This window comes from Synchiropus splendidus, chromosome 13 (assembly GCF_027744825.2).
Source record: "Synchiropus splendidus isolate RoL2022-P1 chromosome 13, RoL_Sspl_1.0, whole genome shotgun sequence".
Classification (NCBI taxonomy): Eukaryota; Metazoa; Chordata; class Actinopteri; order Syngnathiformes; family Callionymidae; genus Synchiropus; species Synchiropus splendidus.
The window spans coordinates 505,382-523,647 of record NC_071346.1 but is presented as its reverse complement, the minus strand read 5'-3'; the positions used below and the strand labels follow the sequence as shown (position 1 = coordinate 523,647).

Genomic DNA, 18,266 nt, shown 5'->3' with positions numbered 1-18,266 from the left:
CTGCCTGGAGCGCAGACTGATGACATCACACGCCACGTGTGTCGCCCCCTACAGCTGTGGAAGCAGCCTCACTGGAGGACTCCCACCCATCTTGTCAGGCTCCATCACCAGCCTCCGGACCCAGGCAGGGGTCGCTGCTGACCCCTCACCTTGACAGTCTCTGTCTTCAGATGGGATCAGCCATCTGAGAGAGATGTGAGGGGCTGCTGACCAGTCGTCCAGTGGAGCTCATCTAAGACCCAGGAACCAACAGCACCCTCAGTGGCCCAGTGACTCTTGGTAAAGTACAAAAGACTGGATGGTCTAAAATAGCTACTACTACTGAAGAGGTTTTTTTTATATATAGCTACCTCAAATTCAGTGCAGCTGGGCAGCCATGAGTTATCAGTTAAAATATTTTTTCATAACAGAGCCAAGCATATTTCCAGCTTCTTTTGCCGCCACTTCTGCTCCAGACCAAGGCTTGAACACAAGGGGGCGTAGACTGCTCACTTTGCCTCAGCAGAGGAGACTCATGAGATCAGGTCGTCCTTGAGAGCAGACGCTTCCATTTCCATTCCCAGGGTGAGTGACTGATAACATTACCGGCAATAAAACCCGAGTGAGAGGAGACGCCCGTCCCTGTTCCGGAGCAGCTGGTTCAACTGCTGCGGCCGGTCATCGGTCGCAGCGAGGCCCGGTGAAGAAGCTGATGCGGCCTCAGGACCGGCCCTGGCAGACGCTCCCTCCTGCTCTCTCAACAGCTGAGCAGCAGAGCATCTCTCGGCCCCCGGGCCCCGGGTTTGGCACCCATCATATCTGGGCACAAGAGCATCTCATCTTCTCGATCCATGGCATGAAAAGAGAACGTTACATACGAGACTGAATAAGCACCAGAGTGACCAAACATTGAGCCGATTCAATGAGTACTTTAGGGAAGAAGCAGATGATAAACCAGCACTCCGGAAGAATCTGTGTGGAAGGAGTCTACTAAGAGAGGAAGAGACTCAAGCGGCAGGAGGGGATGAGTGATATCGATGGAAAACACAGAGAGTTAATAGCTGGCCGCTTCAGACCACAGAACCTGGAGAAGACAGCCAACTCTGCCCGACTGCAGAAGAAAGCCTCGGATCGAACCAGAGGTTTGGTGAGAGGAAAGGCTTATGGAAGCTCGTTCCTCCCACTGTCCACCAGGGGGCGCAAGCGGGTCAGTCCCTGGTCGGAGTGGACGCGGGTTTGAGTCCACAGTTGAGAGCCTTCCGACCTCAGACGCCAGTCCCAACACCTGTCTGGAGGTGACGGCGCGCGCAAGTGGGTCCGGCCTCCCGGCGGCCGCTGGAGCGGAGAAAGTGAAGTCCAGCGGCTTCTGGAGCTGAAGCTCCTCCCATGCACCTGATCCGAGTATTTACGCCTCCACGCTCCACTCCGAGGGCGAGTTCGCTCTCTCACCATGACTCGCAGCGAGGGATCTGGCGGGCAGGCGGACTGAGCGGGGGAAGTTTGGACAAGTTGGCTGTCACTCACGCGCTTCCAAGATGCCTCGCTCTTTTCTCGTCAAGAAACACTCCAGCAGCGCCAAGAAGCCCAACTACAGCGAGCTGGAGCTGGAGAGCCCGACAGGTAGCCGGCGCCCGCGCCCGGGGACGCGTCGGGTCCCGCTAACTCTGACCTTCTCTTTCAGTCATCCTCGGCCCGCGCTTCTGCAAGGGCCTCCCGCTGGCCGCCATCCCGAGCCCCATCACGGTGTGGAGCACCAGCAGCCTGCCCCTCAGCCCCGTCTCCGGCTACCCCTCCTCCCTGTCGGACGCCTCCTCCAAGGACCACAGCGGCTCCGAGAGCCCGCGCAGCGACGAGGAGGACCTGGCCAAGGGGACGCAGCCGCGCGGCGCCGAGGCGGAGAAGTTCCAGTGCGCCCTGTGCGCCAAGTCCTACTCCACGTACTCCGGACTGCTCAAGCACAAGCAGCTGCACTGCGACGCCCAGAGCAGGAAGTGCTTCAGCTGCAAATACTGCGAGAAGGAGTACGTGAGTCTGGGGGCCCTCAAGATGCACATCAGGACGCACACCCTGCCCTGCGTCTGCAAGATCTGCGGCAAAGCCTTCTCGCGCCCCTGGCTGCTGCAGGGCCACATCAGGACGCACACGGGTGAGTGGCGCCGCGGGTCCAACACACGGGGGCCGGACGGTCATGGGTGCTGGAGTGGTGTTCACCATTAAAAATCACGCGAGGGCACTTCCCTCTTGCTCACGTGATGAAAATGTTTTGGATTCATCATGAGATAATCGAAGGAAAAAGTCACTTTCCATGCATTTCATGTCGGGCTGGACTCGAACCAGCAACCTCTGGCTGCTCGGCCCCGCGCATGGACGACAGGTTCGTGAACATAGCCGACCCCAGTCTATGGTGGCGCGAATATCTGTCGAATATCTTGACCGCGGCGACTCGGGGTCACCGGGGTCAGGTCAGTCCGTGTCGCACCGCTGTGTCGCGGCTTGCTGGAGTGTGTGAGCAGCGTTACCGAGCCTGCCGTGTCCCGGTGTTGAGTCCACGCCTCAGTGGGCCGTGCAGGGTGTTGATGTTTAGCTTAAAGATCCCCACATGATGCCTGACGTGCTGACGGTGACACGAGCTGAGCTCTCACAGGAAGGAGTGGAAGAGTGTCCCAGGTCTTTGCAAAGAGTGGCCAAACATTCAGGGGGGCAATCTGGCGCAGGCCTGGCCTCCAAAACCTCCCCGTCATCACCGTCTCTTTCTCACAGTTGTACAGTCTCTGCAGCATTCTTCAGGTCGACGGACCGTATGTCTGTAAAACACCAGTCAGCCATATCTCATTCGTGATAGCATGTGGCCGCAGGAGAAGGCTGGAACTTCCCAACATGAAAGGCAACAGTGTGTCAGCAGGGAGGAATCCACCATCTGAAATTCCTCTCCTGGCTGTCAGGCTGAATCTGGGGTCAGGAGGTCAGAGCAAGTCCACCACCTGACGCTCAGGAGGTTCAGCTCCTCAACACACACACAGCAGGCCATTGAAGCGCCTTCAGACAGGAAGTTAGCTCGCCGGCCGGCGGGGGTGAGACAGGCAGGCTAGTGTGGACCTCAGGCCTCCGCTGACACTGTGTCTGTCCTCCACAGGAGAGAAGCCCTTCTCCTGCCCGCACTGCAGCCGGGCCTTTGCCGACAGGTCCAACCTCAGGGCGCACCTCCAGACCCACTCCGATGTGAAGAAGTACCAGTGCAAGAACTGCTCCAAAACCTTCTCCCGGATGTCCCTGCTGCACAAGCACGAGGAGTCGGGCTGCTGCACGGCACACTGAGCCGACCCAGGAGCTGGCTCCAGGGACTCACCCGCCCCTCCACAAGGGGTGTCTCTCCAGGGTTTCCAGGAGGTTCATGACTGACACCAAAGGTGCTTCTAGATGTGGAATACCACAGCCACGAGGACCCACCAGGCACAGCCGCTCGGACTGGCGTCGATGAGGAGATGACACCTGACTGACCACAGCGAGCTCCTGCTGCGTGTGTGTGAGAGGACCGGTGCAGAGGACGCGGGTCGGGCGGCAGCGTGGAGCCGGCAGCTGTTGCTCCGCCCACAATTGCACAGACACTCAAGAGCTTTCCACTTAACTCAGCAATAAGTGTATTTTGTACCTTTTGTATTTGGATGTTTCTTTGGTGAATGTTCGCATGACTGAGATGATTGTACGTGGTTCTGCTGAGGCTTTGGAGGAATAAAGTTTCACCACAGATAATGTGGGGCCGAGCCGAGGCTGCTGAAGAAGTGGAGCCACGTTTTGCTTCAGAACACGGAGGCAACATCGAAAACTGCCAACAAGCATTCCGGCTCCGCTTTGGAATCCTCCGTGTTAATGAGCGATTGTGGCGAGGACGTCACTGAACTGGAGCGCTCCCGAGCTGCTGAAGCTGGCGTTAGCTCGCGTGCTAGCATCCCTCGCACTCGACTGAAACATGTCCCGCGAGAGACCAACTGGGAGCCTCGCGAGTGAAACGACGCTCCGCTGTCCCAGCTGAATCTAAGGTGGCAGCAACACTGGCTAGCAGAATGCTAGCAGCTCCTTGTCCTATGCCAATAGGCCCGGCTGAGAGTGAACAAACCACCAGATAGAAATGAAAAATCAAGTCAGCTGAGGCGGCGGTGTGAGGAAGCTGGTGTCTCTCTGATTTCCTCCCACCCCACAGAGGGGACGGGATGACTCAGGTCTGGGTCGGGCCTGAACCTGTTCCCAGTCAACCTGTCCAGACATCCAGCAGCCTGGAAATGTAGCACCAGCTCGTGATGTTTATCTCCGGCGTCCGCCGCGCTCAGCTGCCACAGAAGTTGGGAACTCGTCACATCGTTTCCCTCTTCAATCCTCCAAACACCAGCGGGGCATGGAGGAGGCTGCTATCTCCACTTTACTGAGTGTTGGGTTGTCTGCTAACATGAGCTAGCCGCTGCCGGCGCAGCAGCCAACAAACCCCGTGTGTTTGGAGTCTGATCTCACCGGGAGGTCGATGCTCCTCACTCTGAGTCACCGTCCAGCTATTCCAGGTGTTCTGCCCCACCGGGGCCAGCCCCGGGCTCCGCCGCCATCAAAGGCCGGGGTCGCTCACAGCAGCGCTTCCTGTCCCCAGACTAATGTTGTGACGTCTCACTTCCTGTCTGCGCTTTAGGAGCAAACTGAATTGATTCTACATGTGAAGTTGAAGTGAATGTTGCAGAAGCATCTCCGCCACAGCAGCCCTGCTGGTGCCCTCACCACCGGCGTTCAGCTGGGGACACCTCAGTAAGCAGGATATTTCAGTGGATCGTGGGACCAAATCTGAGCCTGTGTGTGCTGAGAGAAATGAAGCAGAAGTCAGTGAAGTAGCGGAGGGAGCAGAGTCATGTGCTGTCACCACTCTTCTTCCTCATTACTTCCCCAGTCATCATCATCATCATCGTCATCAGCTGTGAGGTCTTTGCAACACATGTTCCTCTTCTACATCCGCAGGCAAATGCTTCCCTTTAAACTGAGTCAAATCAAGGTTCACGGACCAGAGTTCAGAAATCCTCCCCACACGCTGAGCCTCAGCAGCATTCGTAATGCGCCGCTGATGTCGATACTCTGGAGCTCCACACTGGGTTCATTCAGATCTGCTGTGTCATCACATTCTCCAACGGCTTCATCGACCCGCGCTTCCTTTTAGTGGCGGGAAAACAACTGAAGACGTCCTGTGTTTCCCAAAGGCTCTTCACCAGAGCCTCACAGCCACACCGAGGGTTTTCAAGGCTAGGACTGGTGAGCCTGCTCTTGAGTGACACTGAAGCGCCCTGAAGTCGGAGCGCTCGGTGGACACGACGCTCCCAGAGAGGAACAGGCTGATGGTCATGAGGTCAGGGCCCGCTGTCGGAGGCCTGACTCTTCAGACAGGACGTGGCCTGGCGTCCCCGCGCAGATGATGCTTACATTTCGCCCGGAGGCTTGTTGAAACCGTCTCAGTCGTGTCCTGAAGACGGCGAGCTGAGGCCTTGGGAAGCCTGGGCCGGAGCTGCCTCCGTCACGTCTGCAGAGTCAGCACCATTTCGTCTCCCAGACGTCTGAAGCTGAGGGTTCATGCACCTGTTCAAGAACGTTGGTCTGGGGAAGCAGCAGCTGCTCAGCTGTTTCTCACATCCTCACGCTTCACGGAGGTCAGGGGTCATTTCTGACTGCTGCGTCATGACGAGCGGACGCGTAGGTTTCTGTGGTTGTTTTGGCCAGTCAGCTGTCAGAGGGACGTGTCATCATCTTGGCTGCAGGGAAACGACAGGGCTGGCACCGACTCGCACCTTTCACCTTTCATGTCTGGAGCATTCAGTCAGGAGCGGCCCCTCAGGAGCAGGCCCTCAGGAGCGGACCCTCAGGAGCGTCCCGTCCAGTCAGGAGCGGCCCCTCAGGAGCGTCCCGTCCAGTCAGGTTGGGCCCTCATGAGCAATGCAGCTGACTTCAACACTGGCTGCGGCGGCCTGATATGCTAATGCGGCGCTGACGTCTCCTGCAGCTCACTGAGGAGATGAGCAATGCTGCTGATGACATGCGGCGCCGAACGCTCCTGAGCGCCGCGCTGGCTCGCTGCCATCTTTAATGACGGCTATTGAATCTGCTCTCGCTGTGAGGCGTCAGCGGCAGGACAGTTTCAGGAGCAGCAGCTGACAATCCTCCCTCACTTCAGCAAAGGAAACCCAATCCCAGATGAGTCGTGTCACCTGACTGCAAGCTGCGACTCCTGGGGACCAGAGTCAGGTGTTTTCATCACAGACAACATCAACGTCTGACGGACGCCCCGTGCAGCTTGGTCTCACCACTCAGCGGCGTCTCTCTCTCTCTCCTCGCGCCGTGGTGGCGCTGATGTCAGCCAGACCACGTGACGCCGTCGGCCCCGCCTCACACAGCGCCCGCCCAGCTCGCAGGTCTCACCACTGCAGGTGGCCCCGGGCCCCTGCTCTCTGGCCTCCTCACACTCCAGATCTGGGCGTCTGTCTGACGGAGAAGCTTGGCAGCACATGACCTGAGGAGGTCGGGCTCCAGATGCTGGAGCCACCTGGTGAACATCAGCCCGCAGACGTTCCAGCAGAGCAGAGGACCAGCTCAGAGGAGGGAGCTGATTTATGAGCTGCAGTCGCCAGGTAAGTTCATGTCGGAACGATGACCTTTCATATCGCTGGCACGCTGTGGAGGAAGAACCAGCGGAGGCACCGCTGCATGTGCATCATTGAAGGAGCATGGTTTCTAACTAAATCCCTTCTTCGTGTCCTCACCCAGGACCCGCCGTACCCAGGTCCCATAGTGTACTGCAACAGTTAAAGCCTTCTTTAAGCTTCTGTGATTTTAATCACATCTAACCCGATAAAAACGTGTTTCAGAAACCTGAGTGTGGGTTGGCGACCTTTGACCTTCCAGGCTTTTCTCAGTCATGTAAAGGTCCATTTGGTCAGTGGAGCCCTCTGATGGCAGCGGAGGGGGCGGAGCCAGAGGCCACAGGTGAAGAGCAGCAGGGTGGCTCCAGATCCAGGTCCGTCATGGTGACCAGGCTCTGAGCCAACATCAGGGGTGCGGGTGAGGGAGGGGGAGCAGCGAGCGCCAACAGTAGGTGCTTGAATAAACAAGCTCCGGGCCACATTATTCACACCGCTGCTGACAAGCCTCAACAGGAGAAGATCTCCTGAGGTCGGGGGTGGACACCTTCCCGCGCGGAGCGCTCAGCACTTCTCAGTTCTAAGAAAGTCACGTGAGGGGCCGCACTCCAGCCGCGGCCAGAGCCATGAGGGGGGGGCTTCAGGAGGCACCTGCGGGGGTCTGAGGCTCAGGCTGCGGGTGAGAGCCTGGCCGTCTCAGCCACCTTGCTTTTTTGAATGTCATATACAAACAGGAGTCAATTCTGGTAAAATCTTCTGCTCCGACCTCAGCCTGACTCCTCTGTGATCGCTGGCGCAGGAGAGAAGCCAAAGACCTGCTTTTCACTGATGCTGCGGACCAGTTACCATTCTGTGTTTCTGGTGCGACGCTGGGAACACGCCTCAGAGTCAGGGTCCAGAGGCTGAGCAATGACCCGCGACCCCAGCTCGCTGTCACTGGCAGCTGTGACGCTGATCAGACCACGCAGCAGACACGAGGACTGGGAGACTTGAAAGAGCCTCGTGGCAGATAAAGCTCATCACGCGGAGATGCTAATTCACAGTCGCAGGAAATGTCAGCGACTTTACGACCAACCGTCGCGCTGTCGACACGAAGCTGACTGACCAAGTCAGGCTGGAGCACCAGGGACTCGGAGCAGATGAGGAGTGGAGCAGGAAGGTGCCGAGTCACTAGGAACTAGATCACCACAGACGTCGCCCTCCAGAATGGACCGACGTGCAGTCGTGTCCAGGTCAACTGGGTCAGCTCTGGACCGCAGCAGGCAGAAGAGCTCAAGACTGCAGTCGCTGACTCTCCAGTGCCAAAGTTTCGTCCACACACCGTCGGGACTTCAGGGAAGGAACCAACACACCACACGTGACCGATGGGCTCAGGAGGGGCGCTCCACAGGACCATCCCTCCTGAACTGTGAAGCCCAGCAGGAGGTCTCCTCTCATGCTCCATGACCACCTGGAGAGGAGGAGCCTGGAGTCGACGGAGATGAAGGTGATGTCAGTCCACCATGTTGTGACAGAAGGTGTGCCCGACCTGCGCTCCTCCTCCGCAGCTGGGCCTGAGGCACCTCCTGGTCTTCAGGCTCTCTGGCCCCTGCCGCCCGGAGCCTCTCTGTGGGAGGCGCCGCTCCGTGATCAGCAGGCTCCAGCTTTGAAGTCAGGCCGGGCCAGACTCTGGACAGTGTTGACTCAAACCTCCTCTCCTCCCCTGTGCCGGAGGTGATGAGGGCTCAGTGAGGAGCTCCTCTGACTCAGCCGGACCAGACCGCCGAGCTCCTCTCACAGCCTCCTGCTGGGACATGCTCACCAGCACGGCATCTCCTCAGCGTCCTGCAGCCCTCTGGAGACGCTGTGGCCGAATAAAGCAAGGCTCCTTGTTGCTTCTCTGTGGAAATGCATGGTCGTGCTGCGGGTTTGTTTGGGTTTCATCATTCTGACAGGGAGACTCCAGACCGGCTCTGGCAGAGATAAGGATCGGCTGCAGTCCAGAGGAAGGCAGTCGTCACTGACAAGTGATGAAGCGGCCTCGGGTCCGAGTGAGGCTCCGCTCTCCTGCAACCTGGGAGGTTTGGTGTCAAGCCTGGCGCCCTAAGGAAACCAGCCTCCCCTACTGGACAGACGGGCCGGACCTCATGAAAGCTTCAGACCCATGTCCAGTCCTGAGCAGATGACCTTCACATTCACCTTCACTGAGTCATAGACGAGGCTCTTGCCGCCCACATGTCCAGACCCCAGTCACGCATGACTCACTCTGCTGGAGCAGGATCAGGGAGCATCTTCCGACTATCAGGATCTGATAAGGCGCGTGGTGCTGCTGCTGCTCTTATCGTGTGGAATTCCTGCCTCTGATCATTGTCTTGTAATCTGCAGCTCAGACGGAGCTAGACCTTCAGCGCCGTCATAAAGCCACCTGTCACCTGCAGGACACCTCCCCTGCACAAGCTTCCCTCCTCAGCCATCAAAGCAGCAGCTCCAGTTCTTCCAGATATCTGCACTTCCCTCCAGACGCTGGGGAGATGAGGTCGGACGGAGCAGACAGTCAGCTGTGGAAGGACGGTGCCTTCAAAGCGGCTTGGCTCTGGTCAGGCAGAGTTCTGTGGGACCTGATGAACGGTCTTCTCACTTCCGGACCAGTGCATCCCGTCCATCCTTGTGACCCGGAGACTGAGGGTGGAAGAGTGTGAGGGGAGGGCAGCTGTTCCAGGTGGTCATCAGATCCCCACATTCTCACTGCTGTCTGTCACAGAAGACGCCTCCAATCACAACCGTTCTCCTTCACGGAGGTGGCACTAGGTGGCGCTAGACCTGACAGTCAAATACACTGGGACCTGTTACTTCTCCGACAACACTTCACGGGTAGAACTTTAGAACCTCTGAAATCTCAGCGTCCAGAAGGGTGATGTCATCCAGGACGTTCACCCCCGCAGAGCCACGGACGGGACCTGACGCAGCGTCTACTGAGAACCACTCGGCCTGAGATGTTCTGACACATTCTGAAGTCATCTCACAAGAACCATCCCCGTCTTGGAAATGGTGACTCAGCACTTCTCATGCGATCACAGGTTCCTCCAGGCTTGCAACAGAGGTGAAGAGGTTTTCCTCTCCAAGCCTCCTCGAAGAGTGTCTTTCGCTGGACCTGCCATGAGGCCGACACCCCAGCACAGCCCCAGCACCTCCATCGCAGTTTTCCCACGGAAGTGACGTGAGGGCTCAGTGTGGAGGCTGCTCCTCGTGGAGAGAAGCCCGAGCAGGTAGCTCAGGTTCATGTTGCCTTCAGGAGAGTGTCCCACTCCATGGAGAGGGGCTTCCTCAGGACAGTCTCTGGGCCAACGTGCACACGTGGTGGCGTGAAAACTCAAGGATCCGCTTCCTGTCCAGCACGTGGCCACCTTCCTGTTCCTTTCTCCTGAACACACAGCTGTGTCTTCAACTGAGCGACTGTTAACCAAGTGTTTCAGACCACGCATCTCAGGGGACTGTGTTTTCTGCCGGTGGCTGAAGGATTAGAGCTGGAGCAGGAGGAGGCCGAGGGCAGGTTTGACCTGGCTGTTGGTCTGTGGGTTTGGCCCAGGGACAGGAACTCCCCGTACAGACACTGTGTCTGCGAGCGCGAGAGCGCCTCCACAGTAGAACACTTTGTTCAGCGCCACCAAGGAGAAGCAAGACAACAAAAACACACATGCTGGAAAAATGAGCGCTTGACAGGGGAGCGCTTGGGTTTCAGGGCTAAATGATGGTCCGAAGGCAGAAAAGCCGCTGGAGCTTCATCTGACTTTCCTCCACGCTCGGGGGGTTCGGCTCTGGCAAACCACGACTGTGGAAATCCAACTGTGTGGAGGCAATCCTTGCTGCTTCTCACAGTTCACTCACAGGTATTTGACAAACATCGCCTTCCTTTGTCAAGACGCTGGTGATGGTCTCATCCCGTCTCTGGCCTTGAGCAGGTTCGGCCACAGACTCCCTGCTGAAGCTGCTGAACAACAGTCTGGTGAGCCCTGATCTCCAGGCTCACGGGGGTCACCTTGAGTCTAGTCCGGGGTGAGGAGGACTGACATGGTCCTGGGAGACAGGCACCTGGGGAGCCCAACACTCGCTCACCTCTCACTCGTCTGTGGGTCTGCAGCGGGCAGTCACGGCCGCAGACCCACGGGCCGACACCTGATGCCACACCTGACAGATGATCCAATGATGAGCGCCACTGATGCATTTCCTGTGAAGCGGGATCAGGCTGGAGACCTTTTCTTGGGAGAAATGAAATTTTCTGCCCCTCAGGCTAAACAAAACCCTGGCAGGACTCCACCCTCGGCGTGAGTCATGCAGGGAGAGTCGAACAAGGCGGATCAAGAGGCGGCGGAAGCCAAGTGTGGAGCAGGTTCTCTGCCCTCGCAGCAAGCCGCCACGCGCCTCCTGCACCTGATTGTCTCCTCCACACATTCCAGGCGGGAGGACAGGACAAGCCGGGGCAGAGCTGCAGACACTTGTTCAGCAGGTGTAGCCGTCCCCCACAGGCAGAGCCAGGGAAGCGCACTGGTCACTCAGAGGTCGCGGCACCGACCTGCCTCGATCGAAGGGAAGCAAGGTTCATCTGCTCTGTGGAGTCTCCAGCGTGGGTCAGCACTCTTATTAGAGCCACCCCCGCGGCGCTTCGGTGATGAACTTGACACGTAATGTGACTTGCTGACCACGGGGCCACGCCCACGGGACGCTCTCAGTTAAACCAACCCAGCCCCGCTCCGTGACGCCTTGGATCTGATCCAGCCACCCAAACTTCCTGTTCCTGTCTACAGGCAGGATTCTACACCTGGCATGGTGCACAAAGCTGCGGCCCACAAATGGACCCTCAACAGTCACAGAGACTCCGCCTCCTTCGCAGCCTCAGTCTCACAAGGGAGGCGTTTCAGTTGCTGGACTGTGGGAGGAAACCAGAGTGTCTGGAGGAAGCTTGATTCAGAGCTGAACGAAGACAAGTGGAACCTGATCCAAAGGCTGCTGGAGCCCAGCCACCCTCGCCGGCACACGCACCGCCGCAGCTGCGGGCCGTAGGGTGACAGCAGAGCAGGGTGGGCTGGGGACATGAACGGCTGAGCAGAGCAGCGAGTCTCCTTCATCCATCCTGACACTCAGCGCGGTGCTGAGCAGCCGTTCTGAGGAGGGAGGCAAGAAAGCGCAGCGTTTTGATGATGTGATTGGCAGCAGATGTGGAGGAAGACGGGGATAAAGGAGGAGGAATTCATAATAACGTCAGCATGGACATGCAGCCGCCACTCTGGCGGAGCAGCGAGGGATCATGTTTTCGCTCTCCTCTCACTGACTCGCTTGGTGCAGCTTCCACGTTAGGTCTGAGGAGACGAGGGGCCAGAGAGACGTCTCTGCCGAGGGACCTTCAGTAACAGAGGTGAGACGGCTTCCGGACCGACAACAGGCAAAATGGCGGCTCCACCTGCTCTCCCACACTCCTCCAGACACCACATGGGTCTGTTTGAGGGACCGATCAGGGAACCAACGGCAGGTTGCCAGCTCTGGTTGAGGGGCCCCAGGTGGAGGGGACCCAGCGATGGAAGAGGTAGAAGGTCGCGAGGGCGCAGTGTGCTGGAGCAGGAGTCCTGTCTCAACACTAGCACGTTCTTTTGCTTCGTGACTGTGATTTGTGCTGCTGCTGGGTGAATCAAACACCCCCAGCAGAAGTGCACCTGGGCCCCCGGGCCTGCTCCTCTTGTGTTGTGGCGACGGAGCAGAGGAACAACAGGGCAGGGCTGAGTGAGAGGATGCGGCAGGCTGCGACCTGCTCAGGCATTAAGCTATGCCTTTGTCAGGCACAAGCACTTGCCTGTGGCAGGTGCAGGTAGCAGACGTGACTCTGCTGACGGAGCCAACCTGCCGAGTTGTCGGGGCAAGTCGGACCCCTCCGTCACCACCCAGCTCTGGAAGCCAGATCCGCGCTGGATGACTTGCACTTCTGAAGAGGCTGGAAAATCCCGAGGCCTCAACATGAAATTATCAGATAGTTGCCACGCTCGTCACCGAGCCTCATCATAACAACAATTAGCATTCCGCCGCCCGGCTAGCTAGCAGATGTGAAGCTGCAGGGCCACGTCACACTCCTGATCCCACACGGAAGAGCCGTTCGAGTGTGTCTCTCCTCCTCCTCTTCTCTCTGCTGGTGTGACGGAGTTGGTCAGCTGGCGTTTTGTTTTTCCAGAGGTCAGTGATGAAGCCAGTCTTCTCTTCTCCCAGGCCCAGGTTACAGCTGGCTCACCGTCAGTCAGCGCTGACCACAGACAGCAGGCACCGACGCGCTGGACACTGGAGGAGCAACTGTTGTCCTCACCAAACGCCACCGGCTGCCAGCAGTCAAGTGAACAACAAGACAAAGTGATGTCATTTCCCTTCTCTCAGCCGTAACACTCCTGAAGGAGAAGAGGGAAACGTTCACACAGGCAGCAAGGGGAGTCTGTGAGACCAGTTTGGCAGAGGCTTATGTTTCCCTGATAAAGAGAAACCTTGATACCTGGTCAGACTCTCCTCCGCTGCATGACGACTCACATCACACTTTGTGATGCAAAGGTGAAAGTCTTGCCGGCTCTTGCTCTCCGTCACGCCTCTCATCGCTGGCGCTGTGAGAGAGGAGGACTCCTGCGAGGAGAGCCGAGTCACTGCCTGAAACACGCTCCCTCCTCCTGCACTGGAGACAAGGCCGCGCATTCCTCCGCATCACGCTGTTTTCTGTCCCTGTCAGGAGTCTGAGCCTCTGTGGTGGCCGCTTGTCAGGGTCAGAGACGGTGAGACGGGAGCGCCACAGTCAGAGGGCAGCGCCATCTACAGCCAGCGGAGCAAGAGAGCAGAGCGCGGCGGCGCGGCCGGCCTTCACCAAACACAGAGACACGACGCTCCGTCTCCAGGGAAGCGCTGGTATCCACACGCACACAAAGGCAATGAGCTGCTTTTGTAGCTCGGCAGGTTTGTGTTCGACTGATGCAGAGACACACAGCAAAGTGTTGCAGTTTCTGAGCGCTAAAGAAAAGCCAAAGGGCACTCCTGATCTCTGACCGGGAGGCGTGTCTTCCAACTTCACACAGCACAAGCATGCGTTTGTCCGTACTGTCCGAGGATCGCACCCACACATCACCTGGAGCTTCGCCTCGTGAGCGCTAGCAGGCGCTAATGCTAATGCTCGGAAGCCAAGTAGCAACAGCAGAGAGCTTCAGCGCCTTTGTCTCCTCTTCATTCCACCGTCACAGTAAAGTTCCAAATCATCATTCCATTTTAGATTGTTTTAGTCCAGTTGGATTTGAAAAACTGGCTACTCTGCCTGGGCTGCTGTGCAGGAAGAAGACACGTCAGTTCAGTGCTCGCCGCCACACACAAGGTCCGTCACGCCAAGTCTCACCAGCAGAAGCAGTGCAGGTCACAGCAGCAGCAGCAGAGGAGCGGCCTGCGAGCCCCACTTCCTGCAGAGCCGCGAGCATCTTCCCCTCCATTGATGGAATCGTCTTCTGCGGCCCGCTCCGCCGCTCGTCCCTCAGTGTCCGGGCTGCACGCGGGCAGCTGGAGCTCCGCCCTCCGCCTCGCTCCCCGTGTCTCGCTGTGAGCTGAACCGGCTGTCACCGCAGTCGTAGTCGTGCATTATTCACGGCGCCTCCAAACACAAGCAAACATGGATGTTCATCATCTTGCAGCAGCACATTTCAGATGCTGAGAGCTGTGAACAGGTCTGCTCTGAATCCATCATCATGTCATCATGGGCTTCAGGTCTGCTGCGGGTGGGAACAGGCCGACACACTCTCGCCACCGTCAGGAAGCATTTGGGACGGTGCAGTCTGCTTCTCTAAACCAGGTTGTTGGGCAGCAGAATCCCAACTTTGCTGCGCCAGTGAAGGTTCGGAATCTTGTCTTGTTTACGTCATGGTCGCTCACAAAACCCGCGGCGTGAAAATCTGCCATGTCATTGGACAGCTCAGCCAGGTGTGGCCTGGGGCTGCTGGGGCTCCGCCCACGTCCCGGTCCTCCACACGGGTGGCCTCTCCCGGCTGACACCAGTGCTGGGCACGCTCGCCACAGTGAGCTCCAGATGAGGAGCTACGGAAGGACTCACGGCTCAAGCGCGTGTCACGTGACCGCGGCACCTTCTGGGTCCACTCATCCCAGCAGGAGGAGCGTGGTGCTGCTCAGATCCCAGCAGCAGAGGTGTAATGCGCGGCAGGAGAAGCCCCACATTCCTGCGCTGCGAGCTGTGGATCCCAGAGAGGTGCGTGTCAGGACACGCCGGCCTGGACCCACCGCTGTTTTGGAGCCGCCGTTTAGACATCATGGCTGCAGGACAAAGGCCGGGATCCACTTCCCAAGCAGGGATTAGCCGCTCGCTGTCGGCTGAACTGACGGGTGGAAACAGGAAATCACCTGTCCAGGGGCAGGATCTGGAGCCGGCCGGGCTGATCGGGTCCATCTGACTGGACCCAGGACAGTCACCTTCACACACGCCGTCTAACCCTGAGGAACACATCACCGACTCAAGTCCTTCTGGCTCAGCTCAGGCAGAAAACAACGAGATGACGTTCAACTACAAATGACCACATTCAAATATGTGGAAAAATACAGTTGGAATCTGAGATGAAGGAGTTTGTTTCAAGAAGCAAACTGTGAGCAATTGAAGAGATGAGCATGGAGGGACTCTGAGGAAGAGCTCGGCGTCTCAGAGTTCTCTTGGTAGAACTGGATCAGGAAATGCAGCCACCTCCCATCAGACCAGCATCAGGGTGCCGCCTGGCTCGGTCTGACCCAGGTCCCTGAAGGTGGCACTGGTGTGACAGGCGTGAGGTTCAGGTGAGTCTCAGCCACTCAGGTCAGAAGAAGTGGCTCCAGACGGAGGCGCACTGAGGAGCAGCTGGACACCCAAGCCTCACATTTCTCACCGCACTTCCTGTGTGACTCCCTGAGTGATTCATCGCCAACACATCGACGTCCGTGACCTGCTCCAGCCGGGGCCCAGCAGACGCTCAGGGTGGAGTAGAAGATGAGACTCCACGCCTCAGCAGAGCCAAGAGGACTGGCTTCAGCTCACACCTCAACATTCAGCGGGAGAGGTGTAGCATGGAAGGTCAACAGTGACGGAGCGGAGGGTTGGTGGCGGCCCGTCCAACATCTCTGAGCCGACTGAAGGGGGCGTCACTCTCAACAGACTCAACACTTCACCAAGTGAGATCAAGTGCGGGTGACTGTTGCAGCGGCTCAACACTGCAGAAGAGGTGAAGAGATGCCGCCCCCACCTGCGTCAGAGAGGAGCTGCAGGGTCCACAGGTGTGTTCACCCTGCAGCTCTGCACTCTGATGATGGTGACACCAGAGGAAGGTCACTGATGGCCGGGCAGCCAGCGCCAGCAAGTGGCTTTGATTCAAATCAGTTTGTGCTGGAAGCCGTGCAGAGGCAGGAAGGACACTGCCCCTGCTCTTCCTCTGCTCCGCTCGACCAGGATCCTGCTTTTCGGTTGCACTCCTGTGGCCCGCTGCAGGTCCGGCTTGCTTCTGAGCCGCCCTGCTGAACACAGGTCACTGACATGTAGTGACTCGGCGGTCACATGATGGAGCACTGACCTGTGCTCTCACAAACACCACCCGCTTCCTGGTGACATGACGTCTTCCACACACTCAGAAGCAGGAAGTGGGACAAGTTCAAGTCACCACTCTGAGTTCAGAAGCCCAGGAGGACGCAGGTGAAGTCAGAGTCCAGGAAGAAAGGTGGCGATTCAAGAGTGATGTGGACCGCAGGGAGGGGCGGGGCCACTGGACCGTCACCTTCTGGAGGGAACAGGTTTGGACTATCAGCCTCCAGCGTCGAGTAACGGCGCCGCGTCAGTTGTTCCTGACTTTAACATCGCACACAGACCAGCAAGTCTCTCCCACCGGCTGAGAGCAGGGAAATGATGCGGAGGGGTGGTAGTTTGGGAAGTCACGTGAGCAGTGACTGGTCACATGACTCCTCCCCAGCGGCACAAAGTGACTCAGACAAGTTTGAGGCTGAGACAGTTCCATGTCCGTGTCGCGACGGAGGAGCAGCAGGGTCGACCTCCACAGGCCACGCCAACGCCTTTCCACAGTGAGAGTGGAGGCCACCCTGGGCTGGGAGCGCTCCTCCAGCATGTTGCTCTGCAGACCGAGGATGCTCTCCGTCTGCCTAACTAGCGCCGGCGTCGCCGCGGCCCTCGCTGGGATCCACACTGGGAGCAATCAGCCAGACTGTCTTGCTCTAATTGTTTCCAGACTTGTGTGGGAGGTCAGAGCCCTGCGGAGCGGAGCCTTGCCAAGTTTATAAACAGAGCAGTGTTTCCAGATGGCCACTGGCTCCAGACTGGCTCGCAGGTTGATTGGGAGCAGAATAATAACAGGTGGAGAGCAGACAATGAATTCCTTGACACTTTTCACCTCGCACACACGCACGCACGCACGCACGTGGAGCCGGAGAGACTCCTGACGCCGGCTCTGTGGTCGGAGCTGATCTGAGAGTCTGGTGTCGAGTGCCTGTGGAGTCTGCTGAAGCACTTTGACATCGGAGAGAGTGCAATAAAACACAACAGTCATCTTCCACAGTCTTTGCTCCTCAGGCAGGACGCACGTTCTCAAAATCTTCATCTTGTTATGCAGAGCCTTCATCACCTGACAGACGCCTTCATTTGGAGTCAGCTGACTGGCAGCAACCCAGCCGAACCCGTCCGCTTCTGGAGTGAGCGCACGCCGTTGGTCACACGGCAGAACCGACTGCATGGATCGGTCCACACAAACCCAACGCCGGGTGGACAGAAACGTGTCGGACCCCGCCTCCAGGCCTCGGCCACGCACGGCAGCCGTCGCCGGGACGCGGTGGACGCCACAACACAGGAGAGCCACCCACCTCCTCCAGGACGTTGGGCGGTCAGCACAGCGCCACATACAGGCCTCGCAGGTGCTCGCACCAGCAGGGGGCAGCATTTTTGGCTCAGCCCCTCACAGAGAATAGGACTCGGAGCTCAACATTCAGCAGAACCTCTGGAGCACAGCGTGTTGACTCCTGACTCGGCGTGTTGTCGTGTGTTTCTGGCATCTTCAAGGTCTCCCTGTCCAAACAGCCTCTCTCACACTCTCTCTGAGGAGGAACACTCTCAGCTATAAATTGCAAAAGACAAGATTTCAAAATATGTGGTTGGAACAGGAAGCCAGCTTCACTGCTGATCTTGTTGTTTTTGGACGCCTCCCTGCGCGCGTGCGTTCAAATTCACGCTCCCGCACAGGCACGTATTCACTCTGCTCTGCGCCGAAAGACCTGCAGGCCGTGAGACGGACACATGCCACGTGCAGCGGAGCAGAGCGCTGCCTCAAGTCAGGCCTTGTTTTGTTTCCCTTCCAAAGAGATTGTTGATCCAGGAATCCAGTGTCTCTCCTGCCACACACACACCCGGTGTCACACACTCAAAGTGGAAATTTTAGCAGCATTCCCACCGCCATTAGCTCCAGCGAGTCTCGCTCCACTTTTGTTTACAGACTGGTTTGAAAGTCTGCAGAAGTGGGGAGCGCTGGGCCCGGACGGAGGGGGGGAGGAGGTTTGCGGCGGTGCTGGTGGTGGGGGGCGGGGGGGTTTGGGCCGAGGCTGGCCCCTGTTTCTCAGCCAGCC

The 18,266-nt window shown here is 57.9% G+C and overlaps 1 protein-coding gene across 1 annotated transcript; it reads left to right on the top strand.

Annotated features, from left to right (window-relative positions):
- The first annotated feature begins 1,336 nt into the window (after positions 1-1,336).
- Positions 1,337-3,714, top strand: snai2 (snail family zinc finger 2). The gene is made up of 3 exons (XM_053883526.1): positions 1,337-1,599; positions 1,661-2,125; positions 3,113-3,714. The coding sequence occupies exons 1-3, from the start codon at positions 1,515-1,517 to the stop codon at positions 3,292-3,294; spliced, it is 732 nt and encodes a 243-aa protein (XP_053739501.1). The 5' UTR covers positions 1,337-1,514; the 3' UTR covers positions 3,295-3,714.
- Positions 3,715-18,266: the final 14,552 nt, after the last annotated feature.